Source organism: Saccostrea echinata, unplaced genomic scaffold (genome assembly GCF_033153115.1).
Source record: "Saccostrea echinata isolate AGI-Se365-2 ecotype Australia unplaced genomic scaffold, CSIRO_AGI_Sech_v1 ptg000054l, whole genome shotgun sequence".
NCBI classification, from domain to species: Eukaryota; Metazoa; Mollusca; class Bivalvia; order Ostreida; family Ostreidae; genus Saccostrea; species Saccostrea echinata.
Window position 1 is genome coordinate 17,768,729 of NW_026889803.1, and position 23,138 is coordinate 17,791,866.

At 34.9% G+C, this 23,138-nt stretch overlaps 1 protein-coding gene across 1 annotated transcript; it reads right to left on the minus strand.

Moving 5' to 3' along the window:
- Positions 1-2,203: 2,203 nt before the first annotated feature.
- Positions 2,204-10,918, minus strand: LOC133206295 (prostaglandin E2 receptor EP4 subtype-like). Its single transcript, XM_061342245.1, has 2 exons — positions 10,170-10,918; positions 2,204-2,500 (listed from the first exon to the last, which is right to left on the minus strand). Exons 1-2 carry the CDS (start codon positions 10,908-10,910, stop codon positions 2,219-2,221), a joined length of 1,023 nt encoding a protein of 340 aa, XP_061198229.1. The 5' UTR covers positions 10,911-10,918; the 3' UTR covers positions 2,204-2,218.
- Positions 10,919-23,138: the final 12,220 nt, after the last annotated feature.

Consider the following 23,138-nt stretch of genomic DNA (forward strand, 5'->3'; position numbering starts at 1 on the left):
ATTGTCTGTGATTTGTTACGCTTTAAGTTTATGAGAGAAGAAAACATTCATTTAAAAAAATGTGCTTGTGTGAATTTCGTTCTGGATTTAAAAATTGACGTGCAAAATTTAGATTTTTTTATGTGGACCTAAGGAAAGGTATACCTTCACTATGTTTATATGTGCTTGTATTTTGCTTATAAAGGCAGCTACTTTTTTTATATTCTTTTTCTTTATCAGTGTAAGGTCAAGGGTCATTGGAATTGTTGCATCATTACCCTGGCGTGTTCTGTCTTCATAAAGCATGGTTGTTAGAGCACAGTTAGTCAGGGTGTTTTAAAAATAAAAACACAGTGGACATCAAAGGAAAAACACCGCAGCAATGATACAAGTACTTTTATCAGTTGTTTGATTTTTTTTCTTTCACCGAGCATTTAAACATTTTCACATGCATTTCATATGACGAACGTAACATTATATGAATTGGTCGATTAGAAAACTTTTTCCTTCATTATGAAAGGTGTTATTTTTTCCCTTCACGGGTAATTTTTTTTTAATACTTCCAATTGGATTAACTCTCTGATTTAAATATTTTCCGAAATTGTTAAAAATGTTTTGTCAAGAAAAATAAGTGATTGAACCGCATGGATTTCGTTCGCGGCTACTATAATAATACACGCTGTTTAACTCAAGATACAAAAAAAAGTAAATTGATTAAGAAAAATTTAATAACCACTTTTTCTTTGCATTGTCTTTGTCATTTCATCGTTTCATTGATAGATGCACAACTGCTCAAGAAATATGTACAGGTAATACATGTAAGTTTAGTGTTGTTTAGTGATCGATAAACGACATTGGTTTTCTTAAGAAATAGAGGACAAAATATTCATTGGATGTAAATATATAAATTCAATTTTCCGCTGAAATATTGCCGACTCGGCGTTAAGCACTAATCAATAAAAATATTCCACTGAAAAATTTATTATCTACTGTGCCCCCTAACCCCCCTCCCCCGGGTCATGATCTAATTTAACATGAATCCACACTATGTACTATTGATTTAACATAACTTTAATTTTTTCTGGCCAAGTGGTTCCTGAAAGTATATTTTTAAAAGAACCCATTAAATTTTCACTATTTTTTTTTCTACAGAAGACGTGTCCCTTCATTTGAACAAATTTAAATCCCAAGGATGCGGTAAGTTGTAATTGGCCTAGCTGGTTCTTGAAAGGAAGTCGAAAATGTACAAAGTTTACAGAAGAATAGACAGACGACGCCGGACATAATGTGATAAGAAAAGCTCACTTGATATTTCAGCTCAGGTTAGGTAAAATTTATATCAGAGCAGTACATGATTTATAAATAAATGTTCAATATTTATTAATACACAAACACTTGTTTCGTATACAGGGCACCCCTTCTTATTTTTACCAGAAGGTAACTAAATCAATTTCAGCCACCACCACTTCAAACCTGTACTTTATTAATTTATCAATCATTAACCTACTTAACAAAACATAGTTCGGGATACGTCAACTTCCGGTTAGGCTTATAGTGTGGGATAAACCAGAGACTTCCGGGCTTTTCATCCTGAATTCTCTGGTTTTATCGTACATTTTAACCCTAACCTGACGTTGATGTATCGTGTCTAAAGTCTTAAAATGTCTTGAGGTAATTTTTGGTTATAAATGAGTGGTTTACAATAAAGAGGCTCGACCAAGGACATCAGGAACATTTTATTAGAAAAAAAAGTATCTTGAAGCGAACTTTGTCATATTTTGATGGTTTTGGCCCCACCCCTCAGGCCCCAAAGTTCCAGGGACCATGAAAATCACAAATTTTGTTCCCCGTCACTCGTATATGCTTTATGCCAAAATTGGTTGGAATTGGATCAGCGGTTCCAGAGAAGAAGCTAAAAATGTTAATGGACGACGCACATCGCACGAAAAAAGATAGCTATAGTTCACCTGAGTGACTTTGGTGTTCTAATAAACAAAAAAAAGTATGCTGAGTAAGACTTCTATAGCAAATATTTTGGTATGCAATTTGTATATCAATGTCCCTTAAAAATGACAAAAACGTTGACTATGAACTTTTTAGACAGCTGGCCTGATATACATATACTATTTTTAATAAAGAAGGAATAAGATAAGAAAGGGGTCTCTTGTGGATGGCTGTGTATAAACATTCTTTTTTCACTTTACTACAACTTTGCGTTCGTGAATAAGTTTGATACAGTTTATAACTCCGTAGAACATGTAGCAGCGTTTGTCGCTGAACTTTCCATCATATTTGATTCGTCTTTAGCAGGTATGGATTCTGTGGTAATATATACTGTTCTCAGTCGTAAGCAATTATTCAATCTCTCTTGCAAATGCGACATTTTGACGAGATTTTCTTTGCGCAGTATGATGTAAATCCATGGATCTATAATGGCGTTGGTGATGGTCATTCGAACAGCTAGTAACTCCTCTGGTCCGTTCTTTGGATTACTGGCACTAGCATTTATCAGCATTCGGACCTAATAACGATTTTCGCCAAATTAAGACAACAATTTTAAAGCACCTCTATGATTGTTAAAAGAAATAGAAATGAGTATGACATATCTATTATAACATGTAATAGATTTCTAGCAATGCCATTACTATACTTATAGAGTAAATGCGTCTATTATCGGACATTCGGGGATCTTCGGACAATTTTTTTCATGTATTACGCTAGTGTATAATACCTTACACTTCCAAGAGATTTATTACTAGTTTCGTTTCAAAGCCGTTCGTATAACTTTATCTTTTACATAATGCATGTGCTTTCGTTTACCGTGTTGTGATTCGTCAAAGTGTCACGCGTGATTTTTCTAGTTTCACATTTGCTGCCTGACGAAATCAACAAGGTCACGACGAATTAGTCATGTAAGTTGATCCACCCTTTCGGCGGTAAAAATAGAACCGCCCAACTAGTTCTTTTGAACAAGAAAGAGCGAAAATGACTTTTTTCTAAAAAAAAAAATGCATATACTCATGTTTATCTTATTGATTTGTTAATCAAAATGTAAGAAAAATACTCTCCAATTAACCCCGACATTAAAATTAGTGTTGTATTTTGCTGTATGGGTTATTTCGGACAGTTTTTCTGACATGTAAAGAGAAGATATCTAAACAGAAAAACACATTATTTCAATGAAATATTTTAGTTAAATATCTTTTAACTAATTGAAAGGATATAAAATTATTTTATTTAGTTTAATAAAATTTGTATTTTAAATATGAATATAAGAGATAGAGATAGAGATTTTAACAGGAAATATAACGGAACTTTTTATAACAAAAATGCTATAAACTACTTTGAAAAACACTACGATACAATGATTCTTGGAATATTCTTTTGCTTCACAATTGAATATGACTTTTATTCAAAAGCCACCCCCCTCTCTCTTTTTTAGCTCACCTAAGGTGAAAGCTCAGGTGAGCTTTTCTGATCATCCGTTGTCCGTCTGTAAACTTCTCACATTTTCAATTTCTTCTCAAGAACCACTGGGCCAATTTTAACCAAACTTGATACAAAGTATCCTTGGGTAAAGGGGAGTTTAAATTGTTAAAATTACCCCTTACAAGGGGAGATAATCAAGAAAAGACAAAATAGGGTGGGGTCATTAAAAAATCTTCTTCTCAAGAACCACTGTACCAGAAAAGCTGAAACTTATGTGGAAGCCTGGGGTAGTGTAGATTCTAAATTGTTCAAATCAGGAACCCCGGGGGTAGGGCGGGGCCACAATAGGGAATCAGTTTTATATTGAAATATATAGGGAAAATGTTTAAAAATCTTCTTCTCAAGAACCACTGGGCCAGAAAACCTGAAACTTATGTGGAAGCATCCTCGGGTAGTGTAGATTCTAAATTGATTGTTCAAATTATGACCCCCGGGGGTAGGGCAGGGCCACAATAGGGAATCCCCATGAGCCTCTTGTTTTATATTTTGGATGTTTTGTGATCGATTCCACCTACAACATAATTGTACCTAATTTAACCCCCTTCTTGGTTTGTATATCCCCCTCATAGGTTTGAACTCCTTCTTTTATACCTTGCCCCACCCCACCCCACCCCCTTTGACATTTTTCAAATAGAAATTTAGAAAAAATGATTATCCAAAAAAAAAAAGGAGAGAGAGAGGGGGGTATGCATTTTATTTGATATCATCAAAACACTAATTTTATTTACTCATTATTTATAGAAATATGCCATGTCGGGTAAAAGAAATTAGGAGCCAATATGACCCTTGGGCTTTGCAAGCCGCGGTAAATGCCGTAAAGGACGGAAAATTGTCCCTAAGAAATGCCACAAAAACCTTTAAAGTTCCAAAGTCTACCATCAACAACCATGTGTCTGGTACGGTTGCAGACCGGGGAAACAGCCCGTTTTCCCCGATGAAGTTGAAAATGAAATTGCTAAAAAAAAAAGTGAAGGATGCTGGAAAAATGGGGTTTGGGATTACAAGAGTACAACTTTCTTTTAACGTAGGACGTTTAGCTAATATAATGAGGTGAAAACCTCATTTAGAAACGGGATCCCAGGAAAAGACTAGGTGGCTGGATTTCAGAAAAGACATCCGGATATATCTTTGCGAACCCCAACCCCACTCAACAAAGTAAAGCTAGAATGCTGAATCAAGAAATGACGAATAAATATTTCTCTGATTTAAATGACCCCCTATTACAGCCGAACTTAATACTTATCCACAACGAATTTGGAATGAGACCATGAAACAATGATGAAACAAATGTCTCTCTGACCCACAAGCCGTCTAGACTTTTGGCTGAATGTGGTCGGAGAAATGTTCCTGGTAGGGTGGAAATTCGCGAGACGGAGTATCTGTTTTATCTTGCGAAAATGCAGCAGGTCAGGACATCCCCCTTTGGTAATCGTGAAAGGACTGACGGAAAAGTCGCTAAATGCTTCCAAAGACTCAGAAGGTCCTCCTGGATGCAAGTACACATATCAGAAGAAGGCATGGATGGAGGATGTCCTATGTGTGACGTGGTTTAAGGACCACTTTGTAAAACACTGCGGCCCAGAGAGACCACAGATTATTATCTTAGATAGTCACAGTTCACATGAGACTTTGGGGCTCATTACAGTGGCGCCGGAAAACATTCTTCTCTTTGCATTGCCTCCTCATACCACTCAATATCTAAATACTTTAACTTCCTTTAATCCTTATAATTAGTTAATGGTAAACCGTTTTCGGACCATTCCAACGCCAATACAATACAATATGTGCAGACCTTATGAGTCAATCACCAAGTCACATGGTTACCAAGTTGGAATGGCCTCGACTTTTTAAGGAAGCTTACGCTAAGTCTTTAAATAAAGAAAACATAACAAAGGGCTTCGAGGTTTGCGGCATACATCCGTTTAATCCTTCTCGCATTCCATCTTCTGCTTACGTGCCATCCCTCCCTTCTGAAAAAAGGTCGCAAAAGAGAAAAACAAAACAAGTTAAGTCTAAGTAGTTAATGAATTGTTATGTCATTGTGCACTGAAAAATTTTGTTGCATTTCAATAATTAGTTAATCAAGGTATGACAGACGTGTTTTAAAGCATGAATTCCGTTTAATTGAATGGCCGATTCCATTTTTAACAAGGGTAGATATGGATAAAATATTTTAAGTAACTAATATTTAAATTTGGTAACAATACCAACGGTTACCTTGATTATTCATAATTTTGACATTTGAAACTTCTTTTAATGATAAACAGAATCCACTGTCCGATATAACCCTTCTGGTAGGGATGGGTATCGGCAAAAATTTCGTATCGTGATATATCATGATTTTTTCTCAAGAATATCACGATAAATCGTGATATCTTTACACACAAATTTTACAACAATTTCAAAGGAATTTCCAAAATTTTTCTTAAAAATATGCTATAAAAACATCACTTTACTTTTTAAATTTTCATTTATTTAATATAAAGCATGTTTGGATGCCACTGTTTAACTGTTTCAACATTTTTTTTACACTTCCTGTAATTGTCATTCAATAGTTTGAACAAATAAATGAATAATTTCCGGAATTTATAGTTATGTACCAAATACCGGTATTTTAGTCCCCATATCACGATACGTATCACACAATAAAAAATCGCGATATACCGGTATACCGATAAAATCGCACATCCCTACCTTCTGGTATACGATATATACCGACAACAACCACTGTTATAGACATTGCACTGTCAGGTACATATTATGAAGAATCAAGAAGTATTCGAGAAAAAAAATACAAAGGGAAACTCCGATTTACGTTATAGAGGAAAGGAAACAGGCCGAGAGGCAAAGCATGATTTAAAGTAATAGGGAGTGTCCCGTGTTTTCCGATAATAGACACGTTTACTCTAATATGCAATAGATTTCTAGCAATGTCATTATTTTACTTATATATGAACTTAAAAAGGATATGAAATATGTACTCGACAAAATAATAAAGCACTTACTGTTATTTCCTTATGTGTCCGTCTCGGAAATAACATGCTTCAAAAATAGGGATATTTAACTTAAAATAACCAATATATTTGTGGAAAATTGAAAGATGACCAGAATAAAATTTCAACCCCCAACCCCTCATTCAAAAATCAAATGGTTGTTCCCTAATTTCAGCTTAACAGGCATCCCTTTTGTTCGGCCATCAGCTTAGTTTGTATCATATACATTTGATAAAATATCATTCATCTTGTCACATCTGTTCGTTTTATACTTCTGGTTCTGTGGTCACTTGAGTATATCATCATTCACCAGAACCCCTGACCCAGGGGCCATGATATTCACACTTTGGGAAGAGGCAACTTTGCTCATCAAAAAACCATGGACATAATTTATTTGATCAATTAACAGGGAGAGAGAAGACGCTTTTTCAAGAATTTACGCAATTTCACAATGATCAATAGAGCCCCACCTTAACTCTAGAACTTCTGGTTTTGGGGCCATGAATTTAAAAAAAAAAGATGGCAAAGGACTCAGGTCCAGGAGTAGAGAAGATTTTTGATTGCATGGAATTTGATGGTTTGTGGCCCATCCCTCAGCGCCCCCCCCCCCCCAAGGGGGGGGGGTTGGACAGGGACCATAAAATTCAAAACTTTAGCCCCTCATTTGACCATAAATGCTCTATACCAAAATGGTTGAAATTGGTTCACCTGTTTATGAGAAGCTGAAAATGTTCAAAAGTTTACAACCTACGAACGACGACGAACGAAAAGATATTGCAATAAGTCACCTGAGTCACTTAACAGGAAACCGTTTCTTGAATTCCAAGGAAACTCCAAGATTTTAATTGTTAATAACTAGAAGAAATGCCGCGCAAGCGCGGGGAATTGAATTTATACCACTACCGACATAAAATATATTGTAGTTTCTACTGACAGCCTACAGGCTTATAGCAGGAAGAAATACTTTGTTCAAAATTCCTGCATGAAGTAAATGTATGTTTCCACCCCCTTTTGTAAAAACTTGAAAAATAACAATTTCTTTAATTGACGTTTATTGTGAAACCTGTTATACTATGTTATGGATATTGTAATTCAGATGCTCTTATTTCATTTCCGACAAGTATGAAGCAGCGAATATGCACATTTTACTGATAAATTGATTTTTGACATGTTGCGTTTTAATCGGTTATAATAAATTATTTCTTTTACATCTTTTAAATCAAGTTTTGATTGAATAATTCAGTGATGACGTTTTATGAAATAAATAAACGATTGCTTGTTGTCAGTCTCATTTAAAATTGTCAGTAACTTAGATCCGCCAACCGAAAACGCTACCGTACTCACGTTTTTGCTATTTCATGACTGTTTATAAAAAATGAAAGTAGACTTTTAATTTAATGTACGATACTTACTATGCGAGTGAAATCTAAATATAGTTTACGGACATCATCTTGTATCTAGTGTATTGTTAGAGGAGTAAGTAAGTACTCTGGTACACCCGTTCCGGAGTTTATTTGCAAAATTGATTAAGAACAAATTACGGTTTCAATACAAATCTTTCCCTGTGTTTTCCTTAAAAATGAAAATGATGTAAGAAATTTAAACTCATGCTTTCTGAATCATTGAAATTCCATGCAGAAAGATCATACAAATCATTTTTCTCACATGACTTTCTAAATGCTTATTGTGATGTCATAAACGTGCATTTTCCCATATTTTCTTTAAAAGTTGCAGAAGACACTAATTTCCAATAGCATTTTTTTTTCAGATAATATCGTCAACAGGCATCGCCCATAAAGATTTTGAGGTATGTGATTTTTCAATGAATTTTACACAATATATCTGAATATTAAAGTGGGCGACGGCTGTGGACACTATTTTCTTAAGGAAAATAACCCTTGAAATGGGTCATTGTGGCTTTTTCTGTTTAAAATAGAAAAATGCACCAAATTAATGATGTCATATATCCAGAATGGTACTCCTTCATGCCATATTCTTTCCTGATTTATCACAGTCATATACTCAACTAATATCTAAGCCAGTTTCAAAACGTTTTGAAAACACTAAATTTTTAGGGCACAATAAAACTAAAACCGTACCTTCCTCTTTACAAGTATACACTGTAAAAATTGTGTTTAGGAAATAAACACTTCTAGTACATGTTTAGATCTAAACGTGTATAGTATTGTGTTTAACAACTAAACACTTATGTCTTAACATGTTTTATATCTAAACGCGTTTAGAAATTAAACACGTTTTACTGTAAAGTGCAGAGTTATCTTCCCGGAAATGACACACATATATTTGAACGTTAATTTGAGCGGCTATCTAAACAAAGAAAACACAACAAGCTAAGGTGATGTATCAATGAGAGTTATGACAACCCAATTCAAGGGATAACAATGACGAATTAGTGAAATACGTGAAAGGGCATCTTGTTGCTGCAATACGTTAAAGGTTTGTATTCTTTTTCTTTGCATTAATTAACCACGATGAGCAACGTAAATAAAGTTGACTTGGGATATCTTGAATTCGTTCATAGACTTGCAGGAGAGGAAATAATATTAAATGTCATTAAAAACACCTATATTTATATCAGTGTAGTTTCACTAAAATTTGAACAATTTTGTTTTTCTAAGTAATGTAAAATATCAGTGATAGTGTACTTTTACTACATTCAGGCTTTCTTTCCTACAGGTACTGTAGTCCAGATCGAACTCAATATACACGTAGCAGAGTACCTGGTGTCACCTTCAAGTGCAATTTTGATGTTCCATAATCAACACTTTGAAACTTCATTTGTTGAAGACTACTGAGTTAATTCGACAGTGTTTACAATATCCTCGTGGATTCGAAATGGATTATTTTCTGGCAGTTATTGATGGGATATAGATTATAATATGTGGTGCTTTGGTACTTCCTGAAAGTTAATAAAATTTGATATTTTTGTGATTGACATGAGGAAAACTCTGCAGCCGATTCAAATTACAATAAATATATATATAAATATACATTTCGTATTTTTAATTTAAAAATTCTTTAATAAAGCCTTTTAGAAATATTCAATGAAGTTTTGATATTAAATTGTCAGCTTAATATTATTTTCTTAATAAATTTGAAGATTAAAAGTTTGTTATCTATGTGTACGTTATAATTATGTGTCAATCTGATTGAATTGTTGGGACTAATCAAATCTATCCAGTTCTGTCTCCTACATTATTTGTGTAAATTAAGTACATGTACATCGCACAGTGTCCATTGTATTGTATAATTAAAAACATAAATTATCCCAACGTTCAGTAGCTTTATGGAAAATAATATTGGTTACAGATTTTGAAAATTTTGACAATTGTGCGCATTTAAAAAACATATACTTCTTGTGCCTAAATTTACGAGAGTGTTTTATTCTTCTGCAGGTACAAATTATACTTATGATGTGTTTAGAATTTAAACACATCTGCTGTTATGTGTTTAGAATTTAAACACTTGTGTTCATGTGTTTAGATGTGTTTAATTTCTAACCACACAAGTGTTTAAATTCTAAACACTTTCTAAGACATGTTTAGGAATTTTACATGTTTAGAAATTAAACATATAAAAAAGGAGGTGACAAGAAAGTGTTTAGAAAAGTGTTTGAATTGTAAACACATTTTTTACAGTGTAGATATTAATTTAATTAAGTTAATAAATGTATTATAAAATGCTCACCATTAAAGGTATCCAGCAAATCGAAAACAAAGTCACAATAGAAAACAGAAAAGAAATAACGAATATCTCATTCCTCCTTCCTTTACGCATGTCTGATGAAACTCTGGGCCTCCTGCATATGGAGACTACGACTGCAATGTTCAGGAAAGAAGTAACAGCCATAACAATTAACCCAACAACGGAATAAATGTAAGTATTAAGCCTATCCAAAAAATCACTGCTTGCAAAGTCAATAAAACACCATGACCCAGGATAAAAGTTTTTGACGGATCCTAGCCCCATCAGGTTTAAGGAAGAAATTATAGCCGTGAAGAGCCAGATTGAAAACAATATAGCATTGGCTCTGGTGTTTGGAGAATGCTTGTAAATATGGGGGTAGACAATTGCCAAAAATCGGTCGAAGGACATTCCACTCACTATCAAAGCTGAGGACATGAACGAAAAGCTGAAAACAAAAGAAATAAATTCACACAATTCTTTTGGGTAATCATATGTAAATCCAGATGCGTAGCGAACTATAACGGCAGGGTATACAAATACTATGCCACATAGGTCTGTCACTGCTAATCCACAAACAAATCTGTGGAAAGGTCTCCACCGATGTCTTCTCGAAGACACGCACAGCAAAACAATCGCAATTAAATTGCCTAAAATACCAAATAAGCATTGGAGTACTGGTGGAACAATGCTTTCGGAAATTTTCCTCTGCAAAGTGTAGTTTACGTTCTGAGAGAAGTTCATGTTGTGCTGATATACTAGGTGCAACTGTGTTGAATCATCAAGACACTATATTCTTTCAAGCAATATTATCTGAGCTGATGTTTGATAAAACAAAATCTATTTTATTGCTAAATATGACGTATTTCCTATGATATAGTCGTCGATTTGTAACAAACGAGTAGGCAACGTTAAAATATTCTAATTTTGTAACAAGGAAGAAGCCAACCAATTGGACGAAAAAAATATTACTTTAAAATGTATGATAAAGGATGAAAAAAAAATAACAAAAAATAATAATAATTAAACTAAAACTGTCTCAGACTAAAACCTCCCTGGGGCAACTAAAACGGGGCTTTCTTTTCAGTTTTAAAAACTTGCTATTTTATTAAATAATTAAACTGCAAATTCCGATGTCCCGACTCTTGTGAAAACGTAATAATTAGTTGAAGGTTGTTACACCGCTAATCCATTGAGCACAATAAAACGGATGATGATAACGATCAGTGATAGTAATAGATCTAAAACAACGCCTGCAAACAAATACAGATCTGTGATCAGGACATAAAACACGGACCTCTGGAAATTCCAGAGATGGGATCAGGTGCCAAGGAGGAGTAAATTTCTCCTGTCGACCAGTCACACCCGGCCGTGAGCTCTATGTATTGATCAGATAGACGGAATAATCCGTAGTCGAATTTAGTATAAAACAAACACCTAATGATTGATATGTTATATATCAAGTAACCTTTGATCAGGTCATATATCCTATGACCATAATCAAACCCTAAGACAAGAATACTCTTCATAAGTTATTTCATTATTATGTTCCTCAAACGAAGTTTGGGAACATATTGTTTTTACTCGGTTTCTTATTATTATTATTATTATTATGTTCCCCAAACGAAGTTGGGGAACATATTGTTTTTACTCTGTTTCTTATTATTATTATTATTATTTTTCTTCTTCTTCTTCTTCCTGGGTACTTTTTTGTCCGCGAGTGATCTCGTCAACTACTCATCCGATTGAGTTGAAACCTTTTTAGGGTTAATAGGCATGTTATGTAGATTTGCGGAATCAAGGTCATTTTGCGCGCACGTGCATGCACGTGCGTGCGCGTGCAATGCGTAAAATGACTAATATACTTGATATAGCTGTAACTTTTATATATTTAGATGAAATGCTTTGATACTCAAAATATAAGGATATATTAAAAGTGTAAACAAGATGACATGGTCAACATGCACATGCATGCATGTGTGCGCACGCGCAAAGCGTAAAATGACAAATATACTTGATATATTCGTAACTTTTATACTTTTTGATGAAATGCTTTGATACTCAAAATATTTATATATATTAAAAGTGTAGACAAGATGACATGGTCATCATGCACATGCATGCATGCATATGCATGCACGTGCGCGCGCGTGCAATGTGTTAAATGACCAATATACTTAATATAGCCGTAATTTTTATATTTTTTTATGAAAAGTTTTTATATTAAGAATATACAGATATATTAAAAGTGTAGACAAGATGATGTGGACATCATGCTCATGAATGCACATGCGCGCGCGTGCAATGTGTTAAATGACCAATATACTTAATATAGCCATAACTTTTATATTTTTTTATGAAAAGCTTTGATACTAAGAATAAACAGACAAATTATAAGTGTAGACAAAATGGCATGGTCATTAGGAACATGCATGCAGGTGCGCATGCATGCAATGCTAAGATGACCAATATACTTGATATAGCCGGAACTTATTTATTTTTTGACGAAATGTTTTGATACTGAGAATATAAAGATGCATTAATAGTATAGATGAGATGACATGGTCATCCTGCACATGCATGCACGTGCGCGCGCGTGAAATGCAAAAAACGATCAATATACTTCATTGCCTTATTTAATGAAGCTTACAGGAAATAAGACACCAAGAGGGTGTTGGGGAGCGTTTGGGGAACATCTGTAACGGTCCCCGTTACAATTAATACTAGTTATTATTATTATTCTTTTTTATTCTTATTTCTTCTCCGGTACTTTTTTGTCCGCGAGTGTTCTCGGAAACTGCACATCCAATTGAGTTAAAACCTTTTTAGGGTTACTAGGTATTTTATGTAGATTTGCGGAACGAAGGTCATTTTGCGCGCACGTGCGTAAAATGACCAATATACATGATATAGCTGTAACTTTTATATTTTTTGATGAAATGCTTTGATACTCAGAATGCAAGGATATATTAAAAGTGTAGACAAGATGACATGGTCAACATGCACATGCATGCACGTGCGCGCACGCGCAAATCGTAAAATGACCAATTTACTTGATATAGACGTAACTTTTATATTTTTTGATGAAATGATTTGATTCTCAAAATATTTATATATATTAAAAGTGTAGACAAGATGACATGGTCATCATGCACATGCATGCATATGCATGCACGTGCGCGCGCATGCAATGTGTTAAATGACCAATATATTTAATATAATCGTAATTTTTATATTTTTGGATGAAAAGCTTTGATATTAAGAATATACAGATATATTACAAGTGTAGACAAGATGATGTGGACATCATGCACATGCATGCACATGCGCGCGCGTGCAATGTGTTAAATGATTAATATACTTAAGTGCCATTCTCTGTAATGACTTGAACTTTTATATAGGAGCTGTGGCACGCATAGTCTCAGAATTTCTCCAAACTCTTTATGATAAAAGTCTTTGATACCGTAAACTCAAATCAGGCAAAAATTGGTTGCTACGTATCATGGTTACCATAGCAACATGTCTTAACGTTTGAAAAATGGCATTTTTCAACATGTTCAGAGTCCCCCAGTTAACGTTTGCAGCAAAGCAAACAAGTGGCAATGACTATTTCTGAAAGTTGAAGGCCTGATGTCTTAAATACATAATAAACATGTTTGGTAAATCAGCTTTTACATACGTTACTATGGAAACAAAGTATTCAAAAGTAATAATTTTGTTCATTTAATTTTACAAAGTCATACACTTAAGAATAAAAACAATTATAGGTTGAAATGCAAGCAAATAATAGACAAGAGATCCTTTTAACATATACCAAGGACGAAATATGATATTTCTTTTAGGTTGACCATGGTTGCCATGGTTTTAATACCACAAAGGGATTTTAAATTTACTCTCTTAGAGTTTTAATCTTATCCTTTCTTTTTAAAAAGCATATTTCTATATAACTGATGATCAATTTTTAAAGGCGTTGGTGTGACCCAAATTTTCACATTTCAAAAAATTCAAATTCAATTCTTTAAAAAGAGCGTTGCTATGGAAATTAGCCGTAAAATTATGCATAAAAATCTGAAAAATATTTTGTTTCCTTGGATACGTACCCTAGTATGTAGATTCCCAAAACTTTTATGATTGATATATATGAACAACTAACTTGACTTTCAATTTTGACTACCACCCAATCTCTTAGTGGATGCAGAAAGTTGGCACTAAGGGTTTAATATTGATATAAAATTAACAAAATCGAACATTTTCCCTTCTTGGTAACCATAGCAACAGTGTTGTATTTTTCAATAAACTTGATCAATATATGATATTCAACTTTAGTTCTACCAGATAAGTACTATTTAAGGTGAGTCAAATAATATGTTTCTAGATTAAAAGGTAATTAAAATCCTAAAGCAGCAAAAAAATATCACTTTAGACAACTGGTACGTTGTTTCCATGGTTACACTGCAAAGTAACAATTAATCCCAATTTTTCTAATGTTGTCGGTGTTGCAAGGTCCTGAGGATGTATATGTGCCAGTCATGAATTTTAATCTATTTCTTCAAGATAGTAGCATTAACCTAATCATAGCAACAGATTTTGCATGGTTACTCTGTGTTACCATGGCAACCATGAACGTTATTTTTAGAATAATATTGCCAATTCCCAATTACTAAAGGTCAAATATTTTTTACTGTTTTTCTTAGGTTGTTGATTGAGTTTGATCATTTAACATCTATCATTTGTGAATATTGAGCGTTTTTCAGCATTTTTCAGCATCTAAAATGTATTCCAAATGTACCCATGGTTACCACTTACTAAGAGATGAATTCTAAACAGTTTCCTTATAGCATAAGTGGCAACAAGGTGTCATATTTTTGGTAGAATTGTTTGTTTGTTTTTCTTAGTCTTTATTAAGGCGTAATAAAGATTCAAAGTAGCTGAAAATCTCAATTTTTTCAACTTTTCTGGCTGTTACCATGGCAACCAAGACACATAGCAACGAAATTTTATTTGATATATGTTTCTGGTGTCAAGTTGTAATAATGGGCAAAGTTTCATCAAAATCGGTGACCATGCGTGGCAAAGAAGTTTAAGTGGTTACAGAGAATCGCTATTAATTTTAATAACTTTTATATTTTTTGATGAAAAGCTTTGATACTAAGAATAAACAGACATATTATAAGTGTAGACAAGATGGCATGGTCATTATGAACATGCATGCAGGTGCGCGTGCGCGCAATGCTAAGATGACCAGTATACTTGATATAGCCGGAACTTATATATTTTTTATGAAATGTTTTGATACTGAGAATATAAAGATACACTAATAGTATAGACGGGATGACATGGTCTTACTGCACATGCATGCACGTGCGCGCGCGTGAAATGGAAAAAACGACCAATATACTTCATTGCCTTATTTAATGAAGCTTACAGGAAATAAGACACCAAAAGGGAGTTGGGGAGCGTTTGGGGAACATCTGTAACGGTGTCCGTTACAATTATAACTAGTTAATAAAATTGTTATGGACAACATAGCAGTGGCATCCACTTTGTCCAAGTGACCACAGTGCAGACTGGTACAGCTTTGTGCCTGCATTACTTTTTTGAAAATCTTCTCTGCTCCTGGGTATTAAGCCGATGAACTAAGTACATAGTTATGATGAAGAAAAGGGTTCTTCCAAAATTGTTAATTTCATGGCCCCAGGGTCAGGAGTTCTGGTGTTAGGGCGGGGCTCTAATGGTTATATAGTGAAAATGCATTATGCATTAATTCTTTGAAAATCTTCTCCTCTGATCCTGAGTATTAAGCCGATGAATTAAGTACATGGTTATGATGAGAAAGAGTGTCTCTTCCAAAATTGTGAATTTCATGGCCCCAGGGTCAGGGATTCTAGTGCTTTGGTGGGGCTCTATTGATTAAGAAGCAAAAATATATTAATTCTTTGAAAATCTTCTCCTCTGCCTCTGAGTACTTAGCAAACAAACTAAATGCAATAATATGAATGTAAATGTATTAAATATTATTATAAGTAAATGTGCCTTTTCTTTGCTCCTGGGTATCTAGGAGGCAAACAGTACTCAATTGTAATAAGTGAAGCAAATGAGAGTTACTCCCCTTTGCTAGATTGTGTTTATCAAGAAATCCATGTATATAATTTAATTAACAGGTTATCTGATTGAATGAGAATACAAGAATGTTATATATATATATATATATATATATATATATATATATATATATATATATATATATATATATATATATATATATAAACAAAATAAAAATGAATGTTGAGCAAAGCATGCTCAAAGTCAGATTCTTGCCTGGAAAGCAATATAAAAGATTGAAATAAAGTTTATTAATATATTTAGCAAAAGTTGATTGATTGATTGATTGTATATTGTTTTACGTCCCATTCGAGAATTTTTCACTCATATAGAGACGTCGCAAAAGTTGAAAATGTACACGGTATGTTTACACTGAAGTGATCTGTTTGACAGTGTAAGAATTATTATCAGGTAATGTCAACGTTGACAAGAGACTGGATAAAGTTTTATACTTTATCAAAGTAAACAAAGAATCACAGAGAGCCAGGGTGAATTGTTGTAATCTGCAGTGACAAGTGGCAAATAGCAATGTTATATAGCCAAGTCTCTGTGTACTGAATTGTAGCACTAGGCAAGTGACATACATGTATATTGAATACCTTACACAATAGGCAAGTGTTCATTGTATTTGTATATTTTGCATTCATTATCATCCCATTAAGGCTTGGGAAAATCAAGTATGATTCCAAGGAGATCACTCGGGTCAAAGCACGCTACAATAAGCAAAAGGTATTTTTACCAGATTTTTGAAATTCTTGGGCAACATTGCTTCGTCTATCAGTTAATTTTGTTTTATACTTCTATGGATCCTTTACAGTGTTGTATTATACTCAGGTGACTGTTAAGGTCCTTGGGCCTCTTGTCTTTCATTTTTATGCCCCTGGATCGAAAGATCCCGGGGGTATATTGTTTTTGTCCTGTTTGTTTATCTGTTTGTCTGTCTGTCTGCTGTCAACTTTAACCTTGCCCATAACTTTTGATTGGTTGGAACTATGACTTTCATATTTCACATGTGTATTCCTTGTGACAGACCTTTCTTTGGGTACCATCATATATGACCTTTTGACCTTGACCTTGGAGTTTGACCCACTTTTGCAAAATTTTATGAGACTTTAACCTTGGCCATAACTTCTGAACAGTTGGTGCTTAAGGTTTCAAAGTTCACATGTGTATTCTTTGTGACAAGGCCTTCCTTTGGATACCAACAACTTTGACCTTTTGACCTTGGAGTTTGACCTACTTTTGAAAAACTTTAACCTTGGCCATAACTTTTGAACAGTTGGTGCCTGGGGTTTCAAACTTCACATGTGTATTCTTTTTGAAAGACCTTCCTCTGGATATCAACCTCTTTGACCCTTTGACCTTGACCTAGGAGTTTGACCTACTTTTGCAAAACTTTAACCTTGGCCATAACTTTTGAACGGTTAGAGCTAGGGCTTTCAAACTTCACATATATACTCCTTGTGACAAGACATTCCTTTGGATACCAACCACTTTGACCTTTTGACCTTGACCTAGGAGTTTGACCTACTTTTGAAAAACTTTAACCTTGGCCATAATTTTTAAATGGTTGGTGCTAGGGCTTTTATACTTCACATATGTAATCCTTGTGACAAGACCTTCCTTTGGATACCAACCACTTTGACCCTTTGACCTTGACATAGGAGTTTGACCTACTTTTGAAAAACTTTAACCTTGGCCATAACTTTTGAATGGTTGGTGCTAGGGCTTTCATACTTTACATATGTAATCCTTGTTACAAGACCTTCCTTTGGATACCAACAACTTTGACCTTGACCTTGATGTTTTACTTACTTTTAAAAAACGTTAACCTTCGTCATAACTTTTGAACAGTTGGAGCTAGGGCTTTCAAATTTAACATTTTTTATCTTTTGGCCTGGATTTTGACTTGCATTTGAGAAGCTTTAACCTTCGCCATAAGCCATGTGTTTCACAAACACATCTTGTTCATTCATTTGTTGTCAGACTGGAAACATACAATTTGAAACACACCAGTGTGATGCAGTCCGGAAATTTCGGTCATTGCTTTCAAGCCATCGATCAGCGAAGAGGTTTGTTATTTCCAGGGATTGACCGAGTGTGGCTCATAAATTGGTTCCGAAATTAAGGATAACACAAACTTAAAACTTTTCACAAACTTTTCAGAAATCAAAAGTAAGTCTAATAAATTTATATTCATATAGATAACTTGAATTACGTGTTCTAGAGTAAATGTAGAAATTTTGAAAGATTTTATAAAAATGTCATAAAATGTGCAAATTTCTGTGCATTCTAGAAAATTATTATTTGTGAAATTTCTATTCAAAATCAGTCAAAAAATATAAACCAATCCATGCATCCTTAATGATCCTGACAAGGAAAAAAATCACAAATAACGGAAATCATGTGGATGCCTTTTTCAAACTGGTGGTCATTTGCATAATGCTAAATCCTCGTAAATTTAAATTTGACACCGGTTTAATAAACTAGTTGAACCCAATGAATTTTTCAAAGCAGAAAATGCTCTATTGGTCGAACCTAGTAGCCAAGGGATTTTTAAAAAGTGATGTTTTGTTTGTTGTTTAACGTCCCTCTCGAGAATTTTTCACTAACATAGAGAAGCCACCATTTGCCGGTGGAGAGCTGCAAATTTTGACCTATACTCTGCACTCAGAGCCATTGAGCAGTGAGGGATCTTTTTCCTGCCAGCATCCTTTTGCGACACGGGACCTCGCCGGTTTATACGGTCTCATCCAAAGGACCGGTCTCCACGTCCCACTGTGGGATTCGAATCCTCGACGTTTCGATCAACCCCTTTCTCCGCGACTCTAGAGCAAGCGCTTTAACCACTGTCCCACTCGGGCGACTTAAAAGTGATGCTGTTGTTACCTTAAGATAGACTAAACCTACTTTATTAGATAGCTATGTAGCCCTTTAATTTGTTTCCATCTTTTTCGGAAGCTTTAGAATTTTTTTTTATCATTTCACGGCAAACAATATCTTAGCACTGTATTAAATACCAGCTTCGTAATGTCCCAAACCGGTATTACATTTGTATTATATAAAATTGTCAGGTACTTATATAAACCGTGACGGTAGCTCAGTCGGTAGATGTTTGCTCCGTGATCAGAAGGTTGTGGGTTCAAGCACAGGCCGCGACAGACGTAAGTCGAGGAAAGACCGAGAGCAACTTAAAAACCGGGGCCCCCTATTAAGCGTTGATACGATGAAGATCCCTTACTGCTCAATGAGCCTGGGTACCGATTAAAGGTATGAATTTGAAGTCTTCACCGGTATGTGGCGACTGTATGAGTGAAAAAAATCTCGAAAGGGACGTAAAACAACATACAACCAATCAACTAAGTCTGCATAAAAAAAAAATAAATGGTGAAAGTCCATCCTCTGGATAAGTGAAACATTTACACATGTATCATTTTACATATTTATCGCATTTTAATGCCCCGGTACCGAAAGATCCCGGGGTATATTGTTTTTGTCCTGTTTATCTGTTTGTCTGTCTGTCTGTTGTCAACTTTAACCTTGTACATAACTTTTGATTGGTTGGAGCTATGACTTTTATATATCACATGTGTATTCCTTGTGACAAGACCTTTCTTTGGGTACCATCGTATTAGACCTTGACCTTGGAGTTTGACCCACTTTTGCAAAATTTTATGAGACTTTAACCTTGGCCATAACTTCTGAACAGTTGGTGCTTGGGGTTTCAAACATGACATGTGTATTTTTAGGTCACCTGAGTAAACTCAGGTGACCTATTGCTATCCGTTTTTGTCCGTCGTCGTACTTCGTTCCTCGGTCGTAAACTTTTGAACATTTTTAGCTTCTTCTCTGAAACCGCTCAACCAATTTCAACCAAATTTGGTATATAGCATCTATGGGTAAAGGGGAATAAAAATTTTGAATTTCATGGTCCCTGCCCCCCTGGGGCCTGAGGGGTGGGGCTAAAACCACCAAAAATAATGCAATCTTTACAAATCTTCTTCTTTACTCCTGGACATCAAGCAGTCAAACTGTTGGCATCATTGTAATAAGCATGGAGCCCTCTACCAAAATTGTGAAATTCATGGCCCCAGGGTCAGGGGTTCTGGCCCCAGGGTGGGGCTATATAGATCATATAGTGAAAGTGCAATATTTTCTTTGAAAATCTTCTTCTCTGCTCCTGGGTATTAAATAAAGTTACTAAGTACATAGTTATGATAAGCAAGAGTGCCTCTTCCAAAATTGTGAAATTCATGGCACCAGGGTCAGGGGTTCTGGTGTTAAGGCGGGGCTCTATTGATTATATAGTGAAAATGCATTATTTCTTTGAAAAGCTTCTCTGCTCCTGGGTATTAAATAAAGTTACTTAGTACATAGTTATGATGAGCAAGAGTGCCTCTTCCAAAATTGTGAAATTCATGGCCCCAGGGTCAGGGGTTCTGGTGTTAGGGCGGGGCTCTATAGATTATATAGTGAAAAAGCATTAATTCTTTGAAAATCTTCTTCTTTGCTCCTGGGTATTAAATAAAGTAACTAAGTACATAGTTATGATGAGCAAAAGTGCCTTTTCAAAAATTGTGAAATTCATGGCCCCAGGGTCAGGGGTTCTGGTGTTAGGGCGGGGCTATATAGATTATATAGTGAAAATGCATTAATTCTTTGAAAATCTTCTTCTCTGCTTCTGGATATTAAATAAAGTAACCAAGTACATAGTTATGATGAGCAAGAGTACCTCTTCCAAAATTGTGAAATTCATGGCCCCAGCGTCAGGGGTTCTGGTGTTAAGGCGGGTGAAAATGCATTAATTCTTTGAAAATCTTCTCCTCTGCTCCTGGGCATTAAGGTGATAAACTAAGTACATAGTTATGATGAGGAGGTGGGTCTCTTCAAGAATGTGAAAGCCATGGTCCCTGGGACAGGGGTTCTGGTGTTAGGGCGGGGCTCTATTGATTACATAGTGAAAATTCTTTAATTCTTTGAAAATCTTCTTCTCTGCTCCTGGGTATTATTTAAACAAACTAAGTACATGGTTATGATGCATAAGGATGCCTTTTCAAAAATTGTGAATTTCATGGCCCCAGGGTCAGGGGTTCTGGTGTTAGGGCGGGGCTCTGTTGATTATAAAGTGAAAATGCATTGATTCTTTGAAAGTCTTCTTCTCTGCTACTGGAGATTATTTAAACAAACTAAGTGCATGGTTATGATGCATAAGGATGCCTTTTCAAAAATTGTGAATTTCATGGCCCCAGGGTCAGGGCGGGGCTCTATAGATTATATGGTGAAAATGCATTGAATCTTTGAAAGTCTTCTCTGCTACTGGAGATTATATAAACAAACTAAGTGTATGATTATGATAGACAAGGATGCCTCTTCCAAAATTTTTAAATATATGGCCTCAGTTTTTGGGGTTCTTGAGGAGGGGGGGGGGCTCTATTGATTATATAGTGAAAAAGCATTAATTCTATTAATCATTAATTAATCCTGTCTGCTCCTTAGTGTTGAGCTGATAAATAAATTGCTTAGCTATGATGAAAATGGGAGCTTCGAACAGAATTTTTAAATCTTGTGGTCCTAGGGTCAGGGGTTCTGACATAACGAGGGGGGGGGTGCTTTTGATAATATAGTGGAAAAGTGTTAATTCTTTGAAGTCCATAGTTATGATGATGAGGGTAACTCTTCCAAATTTGTAAATTTCTAGACCCTTGGTCTTGGGTTCTGGTGTTACTGGTGTTAGGGTAAGGCTTTGTTGAATCTGTAGTGAAAATGCATTGTACCTGTGAAATTCTTCTCTGCTTCTGGGCATATCGGAAGCAAACTGATTAAAAGTTTAAATGATATGAGTAAGCGTATTTCTACCAGATTTTTAAACATCTGGACCATTGGTCTAAGCATTCTGGTCCTGGGCAGGGCTCTATTAATTTGTATTCTACTGAGAGAAGTTATTCCCATTTTCCATTCACCTTTGATAATTAATCACTGTAAATAATGTAATTGAAAGGTTAATAGAATAAGATAATTATGCAAGAATGTTTATCGTATAATTAAAAAAGTACTTTCTTAGTTTTAATAAACAGGTAAACCTGTAAGTAATAGATAAATAAAAATGAGACAAAAATAACTTATCTTATTAAAAGTTCTTCAAAGACCATAAGAGAGGTCAATGCTAGAGGTCTTAATATGGGTTTATAAATAGTACAGAAGCACCAATAGTTTGTTAATAGTCTGCATTGTTAAGTGGGGGACAGATTAGAACTTAATTTATGAGTTGATACTGAATACTAGACTAATTATTTTGTTGATCCTGATCTTCCTACTTCTCTTGCTTTAGGGCAACAAAGCTTCAACTATCAGTGTATTTAACTTCTAAATTGTTGTATTATACTCAGGTGACCGTTAAGGCCCTTGGGCCTCTTGTTTGTGACAAGGCTTTTCTTTGGATACCAATAACTTTGACCTTGACCTTGGAGTTCGACCTGCTTTTGAAAAACTTTAACCTTGGCCATAACTTTTGAACGGTTGGAGCTAGGGGTTTCATACTTTACATATGAGTTCCTTGTGACAAGACCAACCACTTTGACCTTCACCTAGGAGTTTGACCTACTTTTGAAAAACTTTAACCTTGGCCAAAACTTTTGAATGGTTGATGCTAGGGCTTTCATACTTCACATATGTAATCCTTGTGACATCACCTTCCTTTGGATACCAACCACTTTGACCTTGACTTAGGAGTTTGACCTACTTTCGAAAAACTTTAACCTTCGCCATAACTTTTGAATGGTTGGTGCTAGGGCTTTCATACTTCACGTATGTAATCCTTGTGACAAGACCTTCTTTTGGATACCAACAACTTTGACCTTGACATTTTATTTA